At 42.5% G+C, this 24,095-nt stretch overlaps 1 protein-coding gene across 3 annotated transcripts; it reads right to left on the bottom strand.

The window, feature by feature from the left end:
- Window positions 1-6,792: 6,792 nt before the first annotated feature.
- On the bottom strand, window positions 6,793-22,393 carry LOC128809423 (serine/arginine-rich splicing factor 5-like). Of its 3 annotated transcripts, none has more exons than XM_053981414.1 (8): window positions 22,288-22,393; window positions 20,020-20,158; window positions 16,485-16,555; window positions 15,642-15,728; window positions 14,175-14,247; window positions 10,321-10,394; window positions 9,268-9,378; window positions 6,793-8,262 (listed from the first exon to the last, which is right to left on the bottom strand). In XM_053981414.1, exons 2-8 carry the CDS (start codon window positions 20,143-20,145, stop codon window positions 7,971-7,973), a joined length of 834 nt encoding a protein of 277 aa, XP_053837389.1. In that variant the 5' UTR covers window positions 20,146-20,158; window positions 22,288-22,393; the 3' UTR covers window positions 6,793-7,970. The 3 variants fall into 3 exon arrangements, 2 of the variants coding, with proteins under 2 accessions (XP_053837389.1, XP_053837388.1); XM_053981413.1 differs by lacking the exon at window positions 22,288-22,393 and adding an exon at window positions 21,108-21,905; XR_008437720.1 differs by lacking the exons at window positions 6,793-8,262; window positions 22,288-22,393 and adding an exon at window positions 21,108-21,913 and having other exon boundaries at window positions 9,354-9,378; window positions 10,321-11,357.
- Window positions 22,394-24,095: the final 1,702 nt, after the last annotated feature.

The following is a 24,095-nucleotide window of genomic DNA, read 5'->3' on the forward strand; positions in this document are numbered from 1 at the left end:
ATAAAGGATTCCCCATTTCTGAATAAAATTGCCACACTGCAGAGCATTTCTCCATCCACATCTCTCATTCAAGGATTGCATATACTGCCTTAATCAATCCAGCTTAAGAATAGCCTATATAGATAATTGATGCATCTGCCATGGGGATGAAAGACAGTATGAAATATGAGATACAAAGCAGAAATACTTGAGAGACTCTGAGGAGCTCTAGGTTTCTGGGAATGGTGTTAAATGTGTGGTATTAAAAGATTATTAGCAGGAAGACTCAAGCATGGGACAGGCTTTGTGTTGCCTAGTAGGCACATCAAGCCCTATAGCCAGAGTAAGCACGATTTTCATTTGCTCATTCCATTGATACGCCTTACTACTGCCAGGCTTTGGAAGAGTTTGCTCTGGAAATGCCCCAGAACTGTATCTGGTTTGGCTCAGAATGTGCTTTTCTCCCATCCCTACAGCGATCTCATTCCTCTCTGACAATAAGGTGAGGAGCCAGATTTTCTGTGACCAGGAGCAAGCTCTGGGTGCCTAGGCCTGGACACTGTCCTTCCCAATCTGTTCCGAAACTGAACACTGCAAATCAAACTCATCTGAGCCCCTGGCAACTGAAGCCAGTCTGTAACATGTCTTGGTGGTTACAGCCTGTTCAGAAAAGTTGTATCTTAGCTGTTGCTTCTTTACCATGGCTGCTTCTCTACTTTCCTGCCTCATCTTCTCTCTCATCTGGCTTAGGAATGGCCTCTCCCCTATGCATTTCCCTTACAGCAGGCATAGGAGTCATTTAGTACTGACAAATGTTAAAGGGAAACAGGCAGAGGACTCTCATGGCAGCCTACTGCTCTCCAGAGTGCCCCATGCTAATTTGAGGTGTGTTAAACCCTGCCACCTCCACACACCTTGAGCACACAAGGAGGTTGAAGTGGAGTAGGAAGGTGAAGGTTGCAGGGCAATGATACCCTGGTCTTGTAGCTGGAGAAGTTCAACCAAAGGCCCTCACAAAGCACTTCAGTTTTGCTTGCACACTGCCTGCCCTCCACCCTGCACCCTCCACATTGCAAAATCCCCTGCTGATGTGACAAAGAGTCACGTTCTGCGGCCTCAGCATTGGTTTCCACCTCTCACAGCCCTGAAATGGAGACAGGGATGTATGATTCCTTTCTCTTCTCCTTACCTAAGACTCTCTGACCATGGGTGATTTATGTCCAAGGAGCTGGAGGGACATTTCTGTCAATACTGTTGTGTGAGTGGCTAAATAAAAACAGATCTGAACCTCACCAGTGCTGCTTACATAAAGGAAAGAGGAAGCAGCCACTGACTCCAGGAAGATCTAGCAAAGTTCTGCAGAAGCTACTAAAAATAGTGCTACCCCTACATTTCCATCCTGCCTTTGACACAGTCACAGCTTTCACATCCCATTGGCCTCGCCATTTCCTTGTGGTGGGCTTGCCTCACGCCCTAGCGTCACCAACAGCCCTTCCTGCCTGCAGACAGCCTCAGGAGCTTTGAAGTGCAGGCAGCTCCTTCCCACCCTGCTGCAAGCAAACACTTCCCCTGCCCTCTTTACCTGTCCCTCAAAGGAGAAGTAGGGCAAGCCCCAGTGACAATCTTGCCCTAAGAGGATGCTAAAAGTCCCAGAGATACTGAAGACCAGAAAAGCTTTCCACAGTGGAGGGTTTTCTCAGTGAATGAAATGGAGGAAAGTGTTTGTTTGTGTACTCTGGGTTAATATTCCCAAACGCTACCTTTTGACTGTGGTACTTATTCTTGGAGAACTTGGAGCTGAAAATGACCTGAACCTGCTTCTTGGAGTAAAAAGGAAAACAAGCGAACCCAGAGTAGAGGATGGGATGTGAAGAGGAGCTCTTCTGCGTGGTCTGAGACTCAGGTGCCCCCATCCCTGGAGCCATGGAGGTGGCTGTTAGCCAGCCAGTGATGCTGTGTGCATGCTGGATGACAGCACATCCACATACGTGGAAGATGGAGGTGCATTGGCAATGTACTATAGGAAGAGAAAGAGTGTTGCCAGTTCTGCTGGTGCTGTTCCTGAGAGTTGAACTCAGAATGTTCAGCTAAGGATAAAGCAACAAAGTCTGTGAAGCCAGATGAAATGGAGACTGTTGAAAATTACCCATGTTGTTTGCCCAAGGGTTTCCAGATCCTGGGGAAGTAATGCCCATGGGAATTTGGGCCAACAGAAAGATCATTAACATTTCTGGTTTTCCTGCTTTTCAATCCAGTGGGTACCAGAAAGGGCAAGGCATCACATGCTGGATTCCTGAGAGACAACTGGGATCAGGGAAATCCAAGACCAGAGCTCTGCCTTCCTCTCTGGAGCATAAGATGATTAAGCATCTAACCACCTTGTTGCCATGCTGCTGGAGCAGGGGTCCAGAAAGTCCGGGAGCTGATTCACTCCTCCATGAGTTTCGAATCTGGCTGTTCTGGCCTCAAGTTCTCAAGCAGAGGGACGGGGTCTTGAAACTTCACAGATGCTGATTCTACTTCCAGGATCAAGGGTGAACCAAGAAAGCCAGCTGAGTCCCCTTGAAGTAAAAAGACTGATGATAAAGAAGACCTGAATTCCTTCTCCATGGACAGTGGATCTTGTGTTGGGGTAGCCCCGACTTTGGAAGAGGACTGGAATGTGGAGAGGCATTGACTTGGTAAGGGCCAGAGGTCTTGGGTGACCCCAGGGAAAGAGCCCCCAGCCAGCCTGCAGGACAGCCTACAGGAGTAACAGCCCTGTTGTACGCACTGGGTGGTAAAACATAGCAGAAGACCATTCTGCTCAGAAGTCACACCTAGGCAGCAAGACATTTTCTCCAGACCAAGCCAGAAGTTATTTCCTGAAGCCTCTTTGTCACCAGACTCCTTTGGAGGAGTGGCAATATTCAGCATATACCTAACACTGTCTAGAAACAGGCCATGGCAGAAGGATGCAGCCCCAGTTCTGGGCAGCTCTTGTGGGTACACGTGAAGGGGAAGGAGGAGGATGGGGGTGGGGGTGGCAGCTTCCTCAGCAGACAGTTTTGTTTCTCAGTCTAGTGCAGAAGAGAAGCATTTGTTGACTCTCGCTACTTCTGAGCCTTTGTAACCACTCTCCTCTCAAGATTAGCCTGTGTAGGTTTCCTGGGTGCCTGCAGTTTAATACCTGGATCTTAATTCAAGCTCTCCATCTCCCTCCCTCACCCTGCCAGAGCTCACAAAGGTGGGCAGCCCGGACCCTTGGTGAAGCTGTCAGTCTCTGTCGCTCAGATGTTGTGGGGATCGGGGAGCGACCCTGCAACCGCTACTGGGCTGGAGAAACAGGTCCCCAGCCCTTCAGAGCTTTTCTCACGGTGGCTGTCATGACAAAGAGACTTCCAAGGGCTCGAGGAAGTGCCAGGGAGTCAAAATGATGTGACCTAGATTATCTGCACACACAGACGTGCCTTCCAACAAACAGGTTCTCCAGGAGATCTGCACATGGCTCACCTCCATGGTTGATTTTTGACACACACACACACCCCCCACCTTTTCTGCTCCTCCACCTTTTCCTTCCGCTCCCCGGCAGGTGAATGTGCTAAAAACCGCATGGAGGGCCGAGGACAGAGCTCTGTGTGTGTGTGTCTGTCTGCCTGTCTGTGTCGGGGGTTCCGCAAAGGCAGAGCTCTGGGTCACAGCGCGATTTTGAGGCGATTTTGGAGTTTCTAGAAGCGCGGTTTCCGTGAGGCGGTGCCACAGCGCCACCTGGCGGGCCGGGGCTGCGCGGGGCTCGTTCGGTTGCCGGGATCCGCCCCGTGGGAAGCAGTGATGGCACTTCCCGCTGGGATCGCGCCGCTGACGTGCCGGGCAAACCCCGCTGTCACCTAAACAGCATCGTCACGGTGAAGAAGCGCGTAGGCAGCCCTAGAGCCCAGCCCAAGGCAGCCCTGAAGTGCTACGTCACACCACAACTTCACCGTAAGCGCACGCATAACCCGCTCTGAGCACACTCCTCTTCCACGCACTGCGATTGCTGTTGTTCAGGTAGCAGAGACGCTTGTAGAAGGGTAGGAAAGTGCAGAACACAGGTTTATGATGTCTTAGCAGAGTTAAGTAAATTCACTCACAGGTTTTGAGCTGTTTGCAGTGAGATTAGGGGTCTCAAAATATACTGAGTGTCGTCAATTCTCACTTCACAGACCCTGATTTTGCTTCCAGCTATCAAGGGTGATCCAAGAAAGCCAGCTGAGTCCCCTTGAAGTAGAAAGACTGATGATGAAGAAGACCTGAACTCCTTCTCCAGGGAAGTGGATGTTGTCTTGGGGTATTCCTGACTTGGAAAACCAGAAGTCACAGATGGGGCTTACATCCATAGTCTCATTCACCGAGTTTGAGGACTAATTACTTTAGGTGTAGATGTGAATGCAAAGACTTCATCCAGTTTCCTTTCTTTTACTGTGTATGTTTCCCTAAAGTCTCCTTCTTGCCATTGCTGTGCCAGCATATGCTGCACCACTGCTACTCCGTCCCCCAACTAACATCTGGCTCAAATTTTAACAACAGTTTAGGGTACCTCTTCTTTTCAAGGCTCTAGACTGAGAGCCTTTTCAGATTTTAATTTCAGCTATACCAATGGGTGCTTACTTCCCTTAAGAGAGTATCCTGGAGCATCCTACTTCTATGAACCACGAAGTGATATCCACGGGACTCTGATAGAGGAGAAATCAGTTGCCTTAGAACACCAGCGAGCTGGCTGTTGGGTAAAACAAATCCAGCATGTCTGTAGGACCCTGCTGAGCCTGTTCTCAGAGTCTCCAGTGATGTATCACACCTACATGCAGACATATGGAGAGAAATTCTAAGTCTGAACTGAAACATCTGCTCTGGATCTGAATCCTTCCAGAACCACACAGCACAAGAGATTTCTAGAGTGGAAAAGGAGAGAGAAATGGGAAAGACCACATTCATCCCTAGTTACAGGAAAATGCCATCACACTACACAAAAATAGCATTTATTACCAGTGAAAGTCTGTCTTATTTTAAGTCGTTAATCTTGAAAAACAAGTTTTGCCATACATTAGTCCCTTCCTTATGGTCTTAGGCCCAGCAAATTAATAGTAGTGAATATCCTTTGAACATCTTAAGACTACCCAGACAGAGTTGCCATTAGCTGGTATTTCACAACAGCATATAACTGGCCTTGTTCCTAACCCCAGCCTGTTAACCCTTGCACTTTCCTCTTGGTGCTGACTTTAAGGCCTGAATGGCTCCCTGATGTTTCTGCTGTATCCCCTCCTTTAGGCTGGCATGCATGGAGCCTTCTGCCAGGTACAAAAGTTGGCTAATCAACGTTATTGTCCTAGTAAATCACCCGGAGTGAAAGGCTAACAACTCTCCAGCAGGTTTGCAGAGAGAGGAGGTGAAGGGGGAACTGATTGCAGGGCTGGAAACTGGGAAATGTGCCCTCAGGTACTGGATGCATAAAGCATTTAGTCTGCCAGCAAAGAATGACTATGGAGTGGAAATGACGGAAACATGGGAAATGACATGCTTCCAAAACCTCTGTGAGAAGACTAATTCCACTTAGGAACTGTACAAGTTAGCTCTCAGATTGGGGTGTGGCAGCAGGAGCTGGCAGAGCAGAGAAATTCCACCCCCCGCACTCAAGGTGCTTGACCCTTTGCTGGAGCAGGGGCAGAGCGCTGTGGGTACAGCAGATCTTCAGGCACTTCCTCCTACTCGGACTCACGTTGCTCCTTCACCGTGGTTTTGAAAGAGAAACGTCCTCGAACACAACCCACACCCTTCTCAGCCCCTTTGCGGCTCCAGGAGCAATGGCATAAGGACAGCCAGTAGATGGCACGAGCCGGAGCCAAACCTGCTCAGTGAGGAATCCTGGCCTTCCCGGTGGGAATATTCCTCCTCCTCCTCCTCCCCCGCCTTGTTTGGCAACCACAGGTGAGCATGCATAGCACTTGCTTTCCTCTTCTCATCAATAAAGCAGAGATGTGATGCGGCCAAGTAGAATAAAGTTTATGCTTAGGAACCACTGGAATATCCTTGGATGAAAAGTCATGTGTTAAACTGACAAAAATGTAATTAGCAATAAAGTGCCATAAACATCACAGAAAATATGCTCTTGTTTTTGGGGGATGATGCAGTCAGTTGCTGAAATGCAACTAATTGCACTGCTTGACTTCCAGGTGTGGCTCATGCTGCAAGGAGTTGCATGCTGCAGGACAAGGCTTCCTTCCCCTACGAGGAAAATGTCCTGTGGTAAGAGAACTGCTAGCATATTCAGATCACATCATGCCGAACATGCAAAGAATGAAAGAATAGTTTGGGTGGGAAGGGACCCTAAAAATCTCATTCCAAACCCCTGCCATGGGCAGGGTCACCAGTAACTTGACTTTATAAAGGGTGTTAGCCTGGAAGCCTTATATGTACACAAGTTGTGTAGGCAACGTAAGAATCTCTAGTACAGTATTTCAAAAGTGACAACTTATCTATAGGAAGATTCCACCAACATTTGAGGCCATTTGGTTGTTGGCTCCTCTGTTGAAGTGTCAGAGCAGAAGGCATCACACAAACCTGTTTGCAAGGACTGCAGAAAGAATCCTTTTGCCATTTATTAAAACAGCCTCTGCTGGCTGTGACAGTAAAATCTTATCCTGCCCTCCAGTTAGTCAGCATCTGGTCTCTCATATATCATAACTGGTTTCTAGTTGCCATTTTCTTGCTTCTATACAGGTATATCTACAAATAAATTTCTTTGTGATCGTGTCAGACTGAAGTGAACAACAGCAACAACAATTAAACAAAACTGCAAAGTAAGCCAGAAAAAGGTTTGATTTTATTAGGAATGGTACATTTAAATACATGTAAGACTTTGGGATTAATTTACATATTTTTTCCAAAAATGTTTCCCTTCTTTGACAATACAGAAGTTTAAAAAAAAAATCTAATTCCAAATTGTAAGAACAACAGTATTTGCAGTGGAAATTTCTATTAATTAAAACAACTGTGCATTCCGGAGATTTTGACTACACTTTTCCTGGGAATTTTTTTGCTGCTCTCATTACTAAAATAACCTTCCTTTCCATCAAGACTATTGCTAGTCATACACATGTTATTCAGTATCACACTTTTGGGTATGAAAGCTATGTCACTTTTATAAACATCAAAAACATGGACATGCATATTGACATTTCTGTGCAGTTTTATGAAGTCACCTGTCAAATAAGGCCTATACATACAATACCACATACTAGTGAATTACTGTAAAATTATTATAATGGATTCCCAATAAACCTGACATCTGGATGGTATGTCTCATTTTAACAGAAAATTCCAGCTTTCATTACTGCTTAACATAGTATTAATTCATTATCCAAGTGAACAATATTCAACTAACCAATGTGTATTCCTGAAAGTCTTTTGCAAATTAAGCATATTGTCAAGGTCATGTAAAGCTGGAACTTAAAACAGCCTGTTAAGCCAAGCAACAGGGAAAAAGGGGAACTCTAAACTAATTTAATCTGGTCCATTCATTCTCGCACAGAAAAGTAGCCACAGAACCTTAAAGGAATTAAATCTATACTTCCTGTTCTCAGACTTAATACCAAGGACAAAAGCTAACATAGTATTTTGGAAGTCAAAGGCCTTGGAGGTGGAGGGGAAAGTAGGGGCAAGAGAGGGAGAAAGCAGCGTATTGTCTCATCCCATTACCTCAGCATTATGTGTACATAATATATCTATGATAGAAATGTTTACTAATAGCAGGGGAAAAAATAAAAAAGACTTCCCACTCCAGACTTCACTGAAAGAAGAAAGCTGACAGCCAGCCCCTCCTCACAGAGATGGCCTATTTGATGACAGGCACTTTGGCAATGTAAGAGGAGGTCACCCTTTCATCATGTTAACTCTTCCCCTCCCAGATCTCGTATATAACTTGTCTCAAGTCTTCAAGAAACTTGAATCAAATTAATTAATACATCTCTCAAAGCAGGTTAACTACGGCTATGAGCAGAGCTCGACCTAGAACGAGATTTTCTTTTAGAAGACGAGGGAGAGGGGGAAGAAGCTATCAAGCTGGAGCGGTGGCTTTTGTGCGAGTAACTCTTTTTAGGAGTACGACTGCGAGAACGAGAGCGGGATCGAGAGCGAGATCGGGATCGAGAGCGAGACCTGGACCTGGATCGGGACCTTGACCTGGACCGGGACCGGCTGTCCGATCTGGAAGATCCTGTAGACCTGGACCTGCTGCGAGATCTTGAGTAACTCCTTGATCGAGATCTGCTTCTAGAGAAACATAATTAAAAGCTGTAGTCTCACCTCTTACTGAATTTAGAACAACATGTAAAATTCTCAACTAGTTTGTATGCATAGCACATCCATCTGAACATCTGAAAGCGCAATTCACAGCATTCAGTCCTTTCAAAGTGCTGCTAGATTTCTGCTATGCTCCATCAAGACAGTATCTTCTTAGGTGAAGGCCATCAAGAACTGCTGGCCTTGACATTCTCTGCTAGTGTGGCAAAATATGCACTGCCTAATAAAAGATGCCTCTCCTTAGCTCCTGCCTGGAGGAGAGAAATCAATTTTTAGGCAGAGGAGTCTCTATCAAAGAACAACTCTTTGTCTGCGTAGACCCTGCCTTGAAGTATCATTTAATTTATCAAGACAAACACAGAAATGGAACTTTATACCTGTGGTGTTTATTCTCTCTAGAAATGCCACGCAAACGAGAGTTTCTTTCAAGAGGCTAAGAAAGTCTCTAAAGGTGTGGATCACCAGCACACTTTAAGGCCTTAGAGTTTTAACACCTTCACTAGCAATGCACCCCTTTTTTCACGGAAAGAGACAATGAAACAGCTGCAGCCAACATATTTTTTTAATGACTGAACAGCAGAACTGCTTAGGAATAATGCAAGCAAGCTAACTGATTTTCTTTTATTCTCATGAACAAGTTGGCTTTTACAACTATTTGAGAAATATTTCACAGGACTGTGAAACAGCTTTCCTTCAAATTAAACATTTTTAATACCAAAATTCATGTTTTTAAGAAGTTCTTTCTTTATAATACCACATTTTGTCTTTAAAAATAATCTTTAGTCTCATCCAGAAGTGTTCTATTTACCCTGTTTCAGCAAGTTAGTTCTTATCTTAATCTGTTTACACTGCTAAAAAGTGGTTCTGTGCAGTGATATTTAGCTTGGGGCCAAAAAAATTACATAATCAAACTTTGGCATCAATACTACCCAAATCCATGTCCTCAGCAGAATTTTATCATGTCAGGTGACATACCTATGCCTTCTGTGGTCTTCAGTCAGTTTAATTCTGCGTCCATTCAGCTCAGTGCCATCCAGTTTTTCCAGTGCACTCTTCATGTCGCTGTAAGATGCAAACTCCACAACCCTGTATACCATAATGAAATAAATAAAAGTTTCAGAGCAACAAAAAAAGTAGGGAAAGCAGGTCTGGCCCTTTTTAATCTGTTGATTCACAGCTTTCTGTTTTATCTTCTGAAAGCTAGTTTTTAAACATGGCTAATAAGAAAACATGACACCAACAGTCCTAGCTATCCATACCTCTCACATCTTCTTAAACAATACCAGAACTGCTATCTGCAAGGAGATTGAGAAAATGCAGGAAGATACACAAATCTGCATCAGCTGAGGAAACATCTTTCAGTCCTCACTACACTAAACATTCCAAAGCTGTCCATGAAACAAAACAAGTTTGCAGACTCTTCTGCCCTATTTAAGAATCTTAACAGTGAATAGAAAAGTCCAGTCTTGGTGGCTTTTTAAATTTGAACTCAAAAAAAGGTCTAAGTTGCATTGGTTTGCAGTGGCCCTAGAGTACTTTTGCCAGCACAGACACTCTATTCATACTTCCTTCTCTCCTGCTTTGTTGTGCAAAGTTTTTGTAGTCTTCAGAACTGAGAAGGGAGACTGGGCAGGTAGGTATTCCCCATGGAAGTTGATTATGTTAATTTCCCATGACTGCTGAACCAGTGTAAAGTGGCCACAGACAGGAGGTGTTTTAGCCTCAGGTCTCAGATCATTATAAATGACTAAGTAAAAATAAGACAGCAGGACTTAACATTTAAAAGGAGTTCTCCCTTCCTTTTCAGCTTTCATACGTTGTTTTCATGACAGAGAATAGAGACAGAGTTCAATACTGAACTCCTACTTACCGACAGTTTGTGTTTTGGATTGTTTTGGTTCTTTAACTGGAGAAATTTCAACATCTAAGCCACCCCATAGATTTATATTTCACTTCTGTATTAGAAGAAAAATCATGCCCTTAATAGCTTCAGCTATCATATCACACAAAGACACAAAATGAACTTACCCTTCATTCCTGTTGTTTCTGTGTGCATCCACATAGGTGACCTCCCCTGCCTTTCTCATGACATCTTTCAAGTCCTACAGCAAAAGTTAACATTTTAGTTTGAACAAGACACAAATCAGTTAGGTAGCAGAATACTCCCCTAAAACTCTCCCTGCTGAAACTGCTTAATGCTTTTTATTTCTATATATAAAAATATACATATAATTTAGAAAAAAGTTTCTGAAACAGCTTATGTAATAGCAGCTGCATATAGAAAGGATCCATCATTTTACAGCTACAGTGAATAAAACACTGCTTTCAAGTTAATCCTACATCCCAAAACCAGCTGTTATGAAAACACAATGCAATACATAAAATACCAACATGTCCCCTGAAATCAGAACTGAGAAGTGCAGAGTATTAAGTGCAGATTTTCGTAACTAACGCCCCAGTTAAATGACATTCCAATAAATGTAGACAAATTCAACCTTTATGCTCACCTCCCCCAGCTTCAAAGCAAAATTAAAAGCAAAAAGGTCTAACTAGAATGTAATTTAAAATTTTACAAAGGAATTTTTTTCAGTTTCATCTGAGTATCCGTCACACTATAGTGTCATATCAATAGACATCCCTGTCTTAAACTTAACAGAGGCTAAATGTGAACAAGTAAAATTACTTGCTTAGCAATAGGGGAAAGCACAAACAAATAATGCAAAAGGTCACTAAAAAGCTAAACATTTGTCTAAGTTAAGGCAGCACTTTTACCCAACAGTATCTGGTATTTTATAATCCCACACTACTTACCGCAGCACACCACAAGTGGCAGGTGATATAAGAAGGTACCTTAAGCAAAGAGCTGCTTGTCCAATACCTAGCTGGCCAAGAGGAACTCTCTTACATGAGAAAGGCAGTGATGGCTCATAGCAATATGCTTCACGGAGGTACCAGAGGCCCTGAAAGCACTGGACATAGTCTCCAGTCTCCAGAAGTGGCTAAAGAACCCGAGGATGATCTGTGCTAGCCAATCGAGATCAAACCCAGGCAAACCAAGATCTAGACTGCCAAAAAACAGGAGTGTCATAGGAACCAAAAGGAAAATTCAGAACAGGCCAAACCCTAGAATTTCAGCCACTAGAAAACCCCCAAATCTTTGGTTCTTTTTCCTCCACACAAGAAAAATGAAGGTTAACCAAATCAAGGTTGTTAGAAGAGGTTCAAAATGCACTTGGTTAGAATTAGAAATACGCTTAAGGAACAAAAGACTACAAAACAAAAAGCCAAGAAAAAACTTTAGAACATTTGCCACAGAATATAAAAAAGCTTAGTTTTATCTAGTATTTCGATTCAATTGTTTTATGTTAAAAACTGGCGTGTGGAAAGTAGTAGGTATTTTCCTTGTTTCACAGGTCTTAATATAAAGAAACCCTAACAGCAAATGAAAATTGGTCTCTATTAAAAACAATACTTTAAATTACCTCAATTTAGAGATGATGGATAGAATTTTGGCTCTGCTCAAGTCAATGAGAATTTAACCAGACCAAGACTGGTAAGTCAAAATGAAGTTAGAAAATGTTAATTTACATAATTATTTCCCAAATCAGTAACTTTAGGCTTTAAGATTGAGGCCCCCACAATCTTGCCACACTATATGCTGAATCCTAAGAAACATTAATATGAAATATCATTTGTAATTGCAATGTCAACATTATTAAGATGCCAAACATTATTTCTTAAAGGAGAGGAAGTGTGCATGTGTTATAAAAGCTCAACATTCTGTTATTAGAGGAATGTTTTAAAGTTACCTGGTATTACCTAACCAGTGGAACAATCAAGTTTTATCTTAAGTTTATTGTTTTGGGTCACCTTGAATAGCACAAGAAAACCCTGTTGTCCTTAGCAGCAGAGAGAAATAAGGTGTAGGACAACCATAAAAAGGAAAATACATCTTGATGTAACACAGATCTACTTTTCTCAACTACTTGAAAATTTGATACTGGGAAACTGATGAAGGTGGTTGGAAAGCTCTGAACATGCAGAAATACATGTTTGCTAAAAAAAAAAGGGAGAGTTCTAACAGTTTGTCTACTCTTAGAGACGGGATTATCTATTAACAATATAGTCAACAATCTGAGGAAACTGATCTGCATATAAAATTTTCTGGCTTTTTCTATGTTTAAATATCTCAACACAGTAACTTTTAAGGGAGATAGATGTTCTCAAAGTATGGGGATCTGGACACACCAAAGATTAAATTCTGTGTGCAAGTTTAAAAGCAAGGTTCCATAATAAGTGTGCTTCCTAGCAGGGATTAGAAGGGAAGAATAATGGCACTACTGTTAATGGATTAGCTGTTTTAATGTGTTACAAGTAGCATAGTTAGAAGTTAAAACATTATAGTCAGTACCAAAGCAGTACAACTTCAAAAGTAAATGCAGCTTGCATATGGTTGTTACCTTCAAATGATGTCTATTTAGGCAGGTATCGAAAAGTCTCTTATGCTAACTCATCATATATTTAAGAGACATTAAAACATTTTATTAGAATGCTAAAAGATTCGCCAGTATGAAATCTGAATTGGGTGGGCTTCAGATTAAAATGTAAGTACACATAAAGCCATTATAAATATTCACAAGTAAAAGAACGTTACAAAAATGTTAATCTTTTTTCAAGTTATGCACTTAACACTAAACAGCATTATAGGATTTATTTTCCTTAACACTCCACTATAGCTTACTTCTCTGTTCCCTACTGCTGTTTCCAAGTGACAATCTCTCCATATATGTAACTGCGTAGCAAACCCAGAAGATATTTAGATTAAATCCAGTTGATCATCACATCAACTCAGCTGGTTTTCTTTAATTATTCAATAATTAACACAACTGTACTGTTACAAACCCTTTGAACCTGTCATGCAGAAGATAAACTGAGTTCAACCGTTTATCTGCATGGATTGCACCAACTCTTACGAAACACATCAGCAGAGCTCCAGGCAAGCCAAGAAGCCTCCTTGTGGGGAAGTAGCTCCAAGATCGAGGCTTTGAATATTCAACATGTTCTACTGCATCTTTCAGGACTTTAATCAAAGTCTCTTCAAAGAATATATACGTTAATGAACAAGACTAAACTCCACTATTCACTCACCTTTTGTAAATAGCATCTGTTGCTATGTCCTTACAAAGTGAACTTTCTATACACTGTATACTACACAGAACACAACTAAAATAATTGATTACCTGGCTATTCTGTTAAAAGCCAGCTTAATATTAGCAAAACATTAGCAAGAGGTGAAAAAAAAGCAAAAAAAAAAAAAAAAAGGAAGGTGGTAAGAAAGTTTCAAATGACAAGTACTGAAAGTTTGGGTTTGAAAAAAAAAACATCTACAGTAAGCATACTCGACACAGTAGCTCTCTTAAAATTCCCTCTATTAATGATGTATTGCCAGAACTCTCACTCATTAACTGGAGTCACAAAAATATTTTGCAAAACCATAAGAAAAGACTATAAATTTCAATCAAAACAAAGGCATGCACTTACAGGTGTAACAATACAAAAGGACGACATAGTTTGAATTAATGCCATGTTTCAATATTTTAGAAACAATCTGGAGTCTTCCAAAGTTTTATCAGCTGGCAAACAGAATTAAGAAACAGTTTCCAACTACCAAATCTAGTTACAGAACTATTTGCACAGCTCTGAAACAGAAGACTTCTGAAAGTGCTTGAATGCTAATTTTTAGCAATCCCTGAAGCTTTTTTCTTATTTTTTGTTCACATTAAATATTTATGATGGCTTTATTAAGAAATTAGACTGAACACAGTCTATTTACAGAGTAGTAAAATAAGGTGTAAAAAAGAGAAGGTAAGATGCTAACTCACCTGCCAGCTGATACGGGATGAAAGGTTTTCAACAATGATCCTGTGTTCAGTACGAACAGGAGGCCCATACCGGCTGGAAGAATTCAAAGGAAAAAAAAAAAAGAAAAAAATTCTCCAGCATAAGGAATTTTAAACTTAAGAAATGTGACATTTTCTACAGTTTGCTGAAAGATTTAATTAATTTCCTTACTGCTGGACTGCAGGCTTGATTCTTCTTAGTCAAGAAGGTTGTCATAATTTTTTTCAGAACACCCAGATCTTCCAAGTATTTAAACAAGAGAGAGTCATAAAACTGGCATGATGAGTCTCATTTTCCACTATTGCAAACCTCTTCTTGTCTAGCACTGGCAGTCTGACATCATGAACATGACAACAAAAGATACCCACGACCTTCAATCAAGCAAACTTGCTAGTTTGAAAGTCCACTTTTAGCCTGGACCTCAGACCAACTATAGCACACCAAAGTTATTGCCACTAAAGTAAAAAAAAATCGAATTAACATGCTTGCATATGCAAATTAGATGTTCCAGACATTGGTTTGTAACTGGTAGCAATTCTGACTTTGCAACAAATGTGAAGGTTTATGTCCCCCGTGTCTTTGTCTTTCTTCCAAACTCTACTCTGCAAAGGCTACAGCTATGAATGTTTTTACAGAGTAAATTCTTCCACACATATTTCCTTCACAAAGGTAGATATATAGCAAAAAGATGTAATGTGTAGTTGTCTGGCAGAATACATGCAAATCTGCAGAACTTTCACGGCACGTTGGCACAAGGTTCACTACTGGCTCTAATCACTGAAAGTGAACAACCCCACAAATACTGCATGTTCTCTAGAGGTATTCCAGAGATGAGCTGTGTCCTGGTTTTCATATTCCATGGCTGGAGAGAGACTCTCCTGCTTGGTCAGCAAACTTAGTCAACTGGTATTTACTAACACGTGCAGAAGTGTTTATCTTATGCCCTAGCACTGCTCCTTTTCTAGGCTGTGCTGAAATAAGCATTTTGATAACCACACAACTGGAAATGTGAAAACTTGGTTAGACAGCAAATACCTTGAACTACTGCTCTACAATATCCTATTTATCATGTAAGCTCAGTTTGGTGACAAAAGCCACAATAGAGAAGCTCTGCATTTTTCTTGACTTAGTGTTAAAATCAGCCAATCCAACTGCAGCAACACTCCTTCACATCATTTACATGACAGTAGGAAGCAAGACCAGCATAGTGCCTACACAATATGGCAAAGGCACATTTCATAATAGGTTGTGAACCTCTCCAAGACAGTTAAAATCCCCACTCTCCTCAGCCTGAGAAGGCAAGTGATCATAATGAACCTGCAAGGTTTGAGAACATAAAACTTCTTTCGTGAAGCTATACAGGAAAACAGAGCTGGATCCCTAAATCACAAAAGGAAAACTCCAGTTCTTTTGTTAATGGAAAAGGACAGAGAGCCCAGACCACCTACCTAGATCCACTCTGCGACTGGTAATAACTGAACCGTTGTGAGAATCTTCCCCTTCCTCTTCGGGCTCGAGCATGTTCAATGGTGACCCTTATGACAGGAACAAAAAAAACCAACCACATAAAAAATTAAAACAACAAACTTTAAGTATTTGACATTGACTTAAATCTTGTCACAACTGGAAGCAAATGTGCACAAACAAGAATTATCTTGCCCTTGCAAGCAATGATTTATAACACAACCACTGGCATTTCTTAAAGAGCCAGACCGGTGTTTTTTCTCATTGGCCTCCCTCAGATTTTCATTAAAATTGTCCTAAGTCTGTAATTCAGACAAACATTGAATTTGCTCAACCAGAGCCCAGGTGTACTCACAGAGAGAAAAGTATACTAAAATAACTAACAACAACCTAATGACCTAAAATACAGCTTCCATAATCACAATAAAAATTACTGCAACATTCAATGACTATAGACCACATTACTGCAAACTGAAGGGCAATGATGCAAATGATAACAGGCTGTCATCAGCTTATTTTCTGGTCAACAGACAGATAAATACTAAATAAATCCAATTCACTCTTACTAATATTCCTAATGAGAAGATCCCGAGTTACCTTTGAAAGAGAACTAAGGGCAAGTAGAGAAAATGGTCAGCCCTGCTCCATACTCCTCCTCCAGTCCCAAACTAATCTTTGCCTTAAACAAGAGTGGATCCCAATGAATGTCTTTGAAGTTATGGAAGGTATATCCCACCACAGAACCACAGGAAATGGGTGTCAGAGCACTGCATTTTGATGCAAAGCACTTTTTCTGTTCTTAAGGGAAATGATGGTATCACACTTACCTTTCATCACACAGCTCTTTACCATTTAGTTCATAAATTGCATCATCAGCATCCCTATGGTCTTCAAATTCCTAAAAAGAAAATTGGAATAAAAATGTATTTTCCCTCACAGTATATGCAAATACTAATAAACATGCTTTCTTTATAAATTTTACATTTCTACAGCAAGTATCACCAAGAACTTTGAATAAGGAAGCCAGTTCCTAGTACATTTATGACTGAAAAGACAAGATGTTCCTATTCATGTTAATTTCTTCTCCCTCCATCCCACAAACTCCTTTTGCCTCCCCAATTGTTTCAGTAAAACTTATTTGCAGGACCTATTAATTAAATTACCTGGTTTGCTAAGAAATATCTAAAAAACTTTTGGGGAGAGGTGGGGGAAATTACTTCAAGGCATATAATTTAAAACACAGCTCCACACAGAGGATAATGGAATGTAACAGCATAAGCTGATCAAATGCAGGAGAGTTGTGCACTCCCAAAACTCTCTTAAGATTCTTACTAAACTGGCAAAGAAAGAGTGAACCAGAAAAAAAAGCCCTCCTAATTTTTTTCTGAGTGAATTCAGTTCACTAGCTGGGCAAAAAGATGCCCATGTAAGAGGAGTATGAAACATAAGCCCTTCTTCAGCGCTGGCCACCTGCAGGTCCAGATCAGCTGTAACAAGCATAATTCCATTTACTGCTGCAATGGAATCTGTCACTTCGCTTTTGGCAGAAACGCTGCTTTAGTCAGCCCGAGTAGCCTCTGCCCACTGTCCAGCCCACTGGTTCTTGGCAAAGCTGCTTGTACAGCTCTGCAGGAAACTAGGTCAAGAAACCTACCCAGATGAAAAACAGCACACTTTTTGCAGGAGGTGGGGGTCAAAAAGTGTTATTTTTCAACCAGATCAGCTTCCCAGGTAGGTTCATTATATATGGCTGGACAATTGCAGCAACACCATGAGAGGCAAGGGGACAAAGGAAAGAAATAAAGCAGAGAGAACAAGCAGCTGGGTAGGGACTGCTGGCAGCAACAGTGCAGATGGAGAGAAAAAATTGTGGAACTGCAGCTTGCAAGGAACGAACAACAGAGAAGAAGCTTCTCAAGTTGAAGAAAGTGTTTGCATAACTATAAACTGCTTTTCAGAAGCAATACTGGCTTAAGCAATCTTCACCCTTCTGCACTGAAATCTGTTTCACTACCAAGTGAAACATCACACATCCTTGCATGATGATGCAAAGATTATCTTAAGACATAATTTAGGTCCAGCATTTAAAAGTATCAATAGTTGGCAACTACAAGTCCCATTATGTTAAATACTTTCTAACAAACTGAACATCTGCAAGTCTATCTAGCTTTAGGGTTTGAAGTTTGAAAACACTATGCCCTGAAATCTACAAAATTTAAGTAAATATAATTAGTTTCAAAGATTAAGCAATGATTTCAATCAAGCACAACAAAACATGCTTTTAACACTATAACAATGATCACTTGGTTTTGTAATATGTTTTATAAATACAAGTCTTAAATAAGAGAAGATAAAGATGAACTGACAGCACATGCCAGTAAAGTGCCATGAAGGATAATGCCATTCCATGTGTTTATAAATGACATGGATGACAGGATCAAGCGCAGCCTCACCAGTTTTATGTCTGACACTGAAATGGAAGGAGAAATAAATATACCAGAATGAAAAACCATCCCACATAAAGACCTTGATAGGCTGAAAGATTAAGCAAACAAGGATCACAAGTCTTAATGAAAGATAAAAACATGAAGTGCTGCATGTGGCATAAGACAATCCTAAGCAGCAGAATGTGCTGGGGGCTGAGTGGCTGGAGTGCAGCTCTGCTGAAAAGGACATGGAAATCCTCGTGGAAAGTCAGCTAAGCATGAGTCAGCAGCGTGGCCTTGCTGCAATGACAGCAAATCGCATCCTGGGCTGCATCCGTAGGAGTACAATCAGCAGACCAAGGGGTGCTATTATTGCATCCTACTTGACATTCATTAGGCCACACCTGGAACTGTGTCCAGTTTTGGTCTCTCCAGCTCATAAAAGACATTGAAAAATTGGACTGAGACTAGCAGAGGGCAACCAAAACTCATCAGAAGGTTTGATAACAAAGAAACGTTGAGAGAGCCGTGTTTGTTCAGCAGGAAGAAAAGGCAGCTTCAAGGGAATACAGTCAGCCTTCCAAAACCTAGAACACAGTTACACAAACAATGGAAGTGATTTCTGATATGGCTGCACAATGATGGGATGACAAGTATGGGAGGGAAAGTTGTTTAGCTGCAAAGAAAAAAAATTTTATCAGGAGAACAATTACATTTTTTAGATAAATTTATGAGACAATTATTCAAGCTTATTAGCGATCTTTGAAAAGAAAATGGTTCCACCTAGGAACTAGAGAGGAGGGAGGATTGACTGACTTGCTTACAAGAGTTGAACAGAAGTTGTTCCTGAATGAGTCAACAGCCCTGTCCAGGAAGAGAAGAGGAACACTCAAGGACAGGGGACTGAGAAATAGCAGCAATTGGAAAGAGCACTCTAAATAAACTCAGGCTCATGTCTACATCAGCCATTTACCTCCAGACTTTCAAGAGACAGGTATTTACCTGCTGGCAGTCAGCAAGAAGCAGCTCATAATGCAGGGGAACCAGAAACCACCATGTGTAGGAGTTAAAGGAGCAATGTTCACATGAAACTAAAGTAGGCAAAGCCTGTCCTTTTGTTCTTTTCCAATAACTTCACTCAAGGGATTGATCTTGGCAGAAAGAGTGGCATGTAAGCCTGCCATTATGCGAGGGCAGTATCAGCCTTTCAAGTCTGAACTAAGTGCTGTACAACAGCTAATTCTCAATTCTCATGAGATAATAGTTAAAACACAGGCTGATTCAGAGTCAATCTGTGAACCTGTAAAGCCGCAAAATTTGGACATTTAGGAGCACAGAGCTCAAGAAAGCAGTGGTAGGTAACTGAGATACAATAAACTGTCAATTTAATAGTCTGACAGACATATATGCCCTATGAACATGTACTGATGATGAGTATGTTGAACTTCAGCTGCACAAGACTTCAAAGCTGTGCTGCTTGAATCCACCAGCCAGCACCTATTACACCTGCTGTCTTAGCCAACTACTCTGCTTTTATGACAAGCCATTATTTAAGAAATACAACCAAGCAGACTACAAGGGGTGAGGGAGGAGCTGAAATGGTTCTTATGAACTTTTCTTCTGGGTCAAGACTGCAAAATTTTGTATTGCCATAACAGGATATTTATACAGTCTTCAGAAACTGAAGGGGTAAATTTTAAAGCCACAGAAGACTATGATCAAACAATGTATTCAACGCAGCTGGAATATTACCAAGATTTTGAACAAAACCTGGCCATAACTGTAATCCAAAATTATGAAAAGCATTCTGAAATGTTTATTAATATTTGCTATTTCCCACTGCAACTATTACCTTAAACATCTTCCTTTCCTTGACATCATCCTAGCAAGGTTAGTACCTGTAAGCAAGAGCAAGGAAAACAAAGCTGTTACTTACCACAAACCCAAATCCATTTTTCAGATGGATTTCTCGTATGCGACCATATCCTTTGAAGAACTTCTCTACATCCCGTTCACGAGCACGTGAGCTCAAGTGCCCAACAAAGACACGGCAGCCACTCATCTTAAGGTTGATGCTAAAAAAGAAAACAGCACCGTTTATCAGATTAACAAACTTAAAATAGGGTGATTAAGATCACTTTTACATCTCAGAAATCTTGGTTAAATAGGATTTGATTTTACTGTCTTCCAAGTATACATGTTAAAAGCCTGATTCTCTACAGCCAGTGAAGGGATGAAATCCTGTCTTGCTGACTTCTAGCAGAACCTACAAAGAACTTCCAGTTTTGTACTTTTTAATCATGAAACTCAAAATTCCAAATCTGTAACTTCAAAGATTTTACTGGGTTAGAAGCTGCTGAAAAAAGAAAAAAAGAACAAAATGTGTATGCTAATCATTAGAATAACAACAAACAACATAAAACATTCTTAAAACTTTCGTTTTCATCTAGAAAAATCTCTGCAATAAAATTTTATTAGCACACAAAAGATAAATGGTAGTCATCAAATTATTTTGATTTCCAGTAACCATAAATATAAGTTATTTTAACAGTCTATCTGGTTTTGAAGAATTTTGCATTATGAGATTTCAACAATAGCAAAAATTTTAAAAGGCTATTTGAGGCATTCAAATTTTTAAAACTATCCACTGATCCAGGATATATAATTTGAGATTTTCTATGTAAAACTCCATCTTTTACCTTAAGGTGTCACTTTTTCAGTTTATGTGGTTTAAAAATTTTTAAGATCTCATAACTGGAAAATATTAATCATTTGGCTCACTCAATGAGCTTGCTGTCATAGAAAAAAAAACAAAGAATTTGAGCCCTAAGGAATGGAAATATGACGTGATTTTGCACTACAATACTGGGCTCTAATGCAGGCAGAGTAAAGAGACATGTCATGTTAGCTGTGAAAATAACTCCAGTCAGTTTGCAAGCAATATTTTGAATTAATGTGATTTACCTTCTTTGTTAACATACACCCACTAGGTTTCTACTGAATACTTTCTTTACTCAGACTTACCATGCCATCTGAGAAGTGCCGGAGTTTTGGAAGCCTGGGTACTGGGCTTTCTACGGGGCGAGGGCTTGAACTGTGACAGCACTTACTGAGATCGGCCTCAGTCCCCGAACCTCGGAAGAGCCTACGCTGCCCTTTGTAGCCATTCTCTCCTTTGTGCTCACCCGTGCATTTTGATGGCCACAGGGAAATCCAGTTCAGGGGGCTGGTTCAGCTCCCTCGCGGAGTGCTTCCAACACAGGGTTTGCCTGGCGCACCCTTACCACACAAACACTGGCCAGGCCAGCCGTGGGTATGAAGGGAAAGGCAGGCCCTCGTAGAGAAAGGACAGCCTTACGTAACTGTATGCTTTAAAACACGGCAAGAACAGCCACTCTGGCAACAGCGCTCATTTTGGGAACAACAGAGATTTGAAAGATTAAAATGACTGCCTAACTGCTGTTGGATATTTTTAGTTCTAGAAAAATAAAGTGGGGAGAAGAATCACAAAAGGAAATGAACACGGGGTGGGTGGGTGGAACTGATCACCACTGAACCTGTCAAATATACTGCGAAAGATTTACGAACAACCCATCCGCGCGTTATTTACTCATAATCAGGGAGCACAATGGATGCGAGATCTGTATTGACAGATCTGCGAGGCGCGGAGCTTCACACGTCGCTCCTACCACAATAAAACCGAGTTCGCTCGCTGACGACTCAGTAGGTGCGGAAAAGCCCTCGGGAAGCACGGACCCGCAGCAAGCGGCCATCTGCTCCTCCCTCCTTTCGAGAAGCCATGAGGACCCGGGACGGCGCCAGGCCCGCGGCCTGCCCAAGGCAGCCGGGCCCTCTTCACGGGCCCGCCGCCATCGCGGCGCCGGCCCACGCAGCGGCGCCTGCCCCTTCGGCTCTTCGAAGCTTTGCGCTCGCCTCCAATCCGAGACGGCTCCTCCCGGCCATCCCGCCGGGATCAGCCCTCCCCCCTCGGGGCAGCGATGGATGGCGGTGCCCACCCCCCCCACTCCTCCCCCCCGGCCGCCCGGGCCTGCGGCGCCGCGCGGCGCCAGCGCGGCCTCCGCCCGCGGCCCCCGGGCCTCGGCCCGTTCCCGCCCCACCGCGGGGTACCGCCGCCAGAACCCCGCCGGCGGCTCCCCGCACCCGTCCCGACCTCCCCCCCTGCGGCGGAGGGGCGACCACGCACCGTCGCGGAGCGGCGAGTCCTGCTGGCCGTGAGGGAACCGCTCTGCGGCCGCGGCGACAATGGCTGCCGGCTGCTCCACCGACCGACCGCCGCGCCTGCGCACAGCCGCCCGCGCAGCCCCGCCCGCAGCGCGCCGCGCGGCACGACGGGAGATGTAGGCGCGGGGGGAAATGGCGGCGAGGTTAGCGCCGCCACGGGCAGGGATCTCCGCTAGACCCGCCCAGCCTGGCCTTGCACACTGCCCCTTCCACAGCTTCCCCGGGCAGCCTGTTCGGGCTGAAATGCATGTGACTTTTTGTCTAAGACATGGCAAAACAGATGGGTAGCAATTCCGCTTAACAAGCGAAGGAGAAAAGTCACACGTCCAGAGAATTCATCCGGAGCGTTGCACTCGGCAGCTCAGTTCTGGCAACAGCAGCGTGCTGCGGCCGGCCCCTTACTGCCATCTTCTCTTCGGCACACAGAATGACGCTGCTTTGCACAAGGCCGCGATATTGTTAATCGCTGACACCAGGGGGAGACCTTGGCTGGGGAAAAGCATCTAGTAAAGAGCCAGGCCTGTATGGCAGAAGCAGTTTTTCCATGAATAAGCAGCACACTACTTTCCTGCTTTATCAGTGTCAGATATACTCACTCTATGGACTTCTTACAGTGTAATTAATGACAGTTTACAGTATGATGACCAAGATGAAAATTATCTGTTTTGTCAATGCAGCATAGCTTATTAAGTCTTCACTGTCCCAATGCTTAAAATGTAACTACAGTTTGGTTTGCCCATTTTCCCCCCTTGTCTGACAGCATCATGTCTGGATTTCCTGTTTTAACTTAGAGTAAATATCTAAGTTGCACTTATGATATTGTATGTTAGATTCAGGCATCATTCAAATTTATTGCCCTCTCTAGGAGGGAAATAACCTATACATTAAACATCCATATAATAAGTAGAATCTTTTACATTGGAAGTGATCCTTTGAGATCATCTGGTCTAATCCCTTAGGATTTCCCAGGACCATGTCCAGCCAGCTTTTCAGTATCTCTCAAGATGTAGGCTCCACAACCTCTCTGGACAACCTGACCTAGTGTTTGACCACCCTTAGATCAGAAAAAAAGTATTTTCCTGTGTTTGGATGAAGTGTCATGGGTTTCAGTTGTCAGTGGATGCTACTGAGAAGAAGCTGGCACTCTCCTGTTCATTCTTTCCCATTCCTGAATGTGTATTGATACACATTCAGCCTTCTCCAGGCTGAACAATCCCAGCTCTCGGCCTCTCCTTATATGAGAAGTGCTCCAGTCTCACAGTCATCTTTGTGGTGATGTACTGGATTTGCTTCAGTAAGTCCATGTCTCTTATGTGGCCATAACACTCCAGATGTGGCCTTACCAGTGCTGTGTAGAGGGGCAGAATCACCTCTCTTGATCTTCCAGTGATGCCCTAGCTAGTGCAGCCCAGGATGCTGTTGACTGTTGCCACAAGGCAGCTGATGTGAACTCTTACTTGGTAAGAATATGGAGAAATGGGACAACAGAACACAGCTAGCTGTGGTTAAAATATAAAATGTGGGTAGCTATAGCTGGTGCAAGTATGCCTTACAACTCTGAATACAATGTGTAGTTGTAAGACTGCTTTATTCTTTATTTGATAAGACAGTCCAGGACACTCAAAAGGCAGTGCTGTGACTTTTTGTGCAAATTCTGTGTAGGTGGCAGAGCTGGACTATTACAGGAGCAGAAGTAGAGTCTCTGTGTGACTGTGTGTTTGAACTGCTGTGTTAAGAAGCTCAGAAGCAGAAAAAAACTCCTTAAGTGGC

The sequence above is a fragment of the Vidua macroura genome, chromosome 6, assembly GCF_024509145.1.
Source record: "Vidua macroura isolate BioBank_ID:100142 chromosome 6, ASM2450914v1, whole genome shotgun sequence".
Classification (NCBI taxonomy): Eukaryota; Metazoa; Chordata; class Aves; order Passeriformes; family Viduidae; genus Vidua; species Vidua macroura.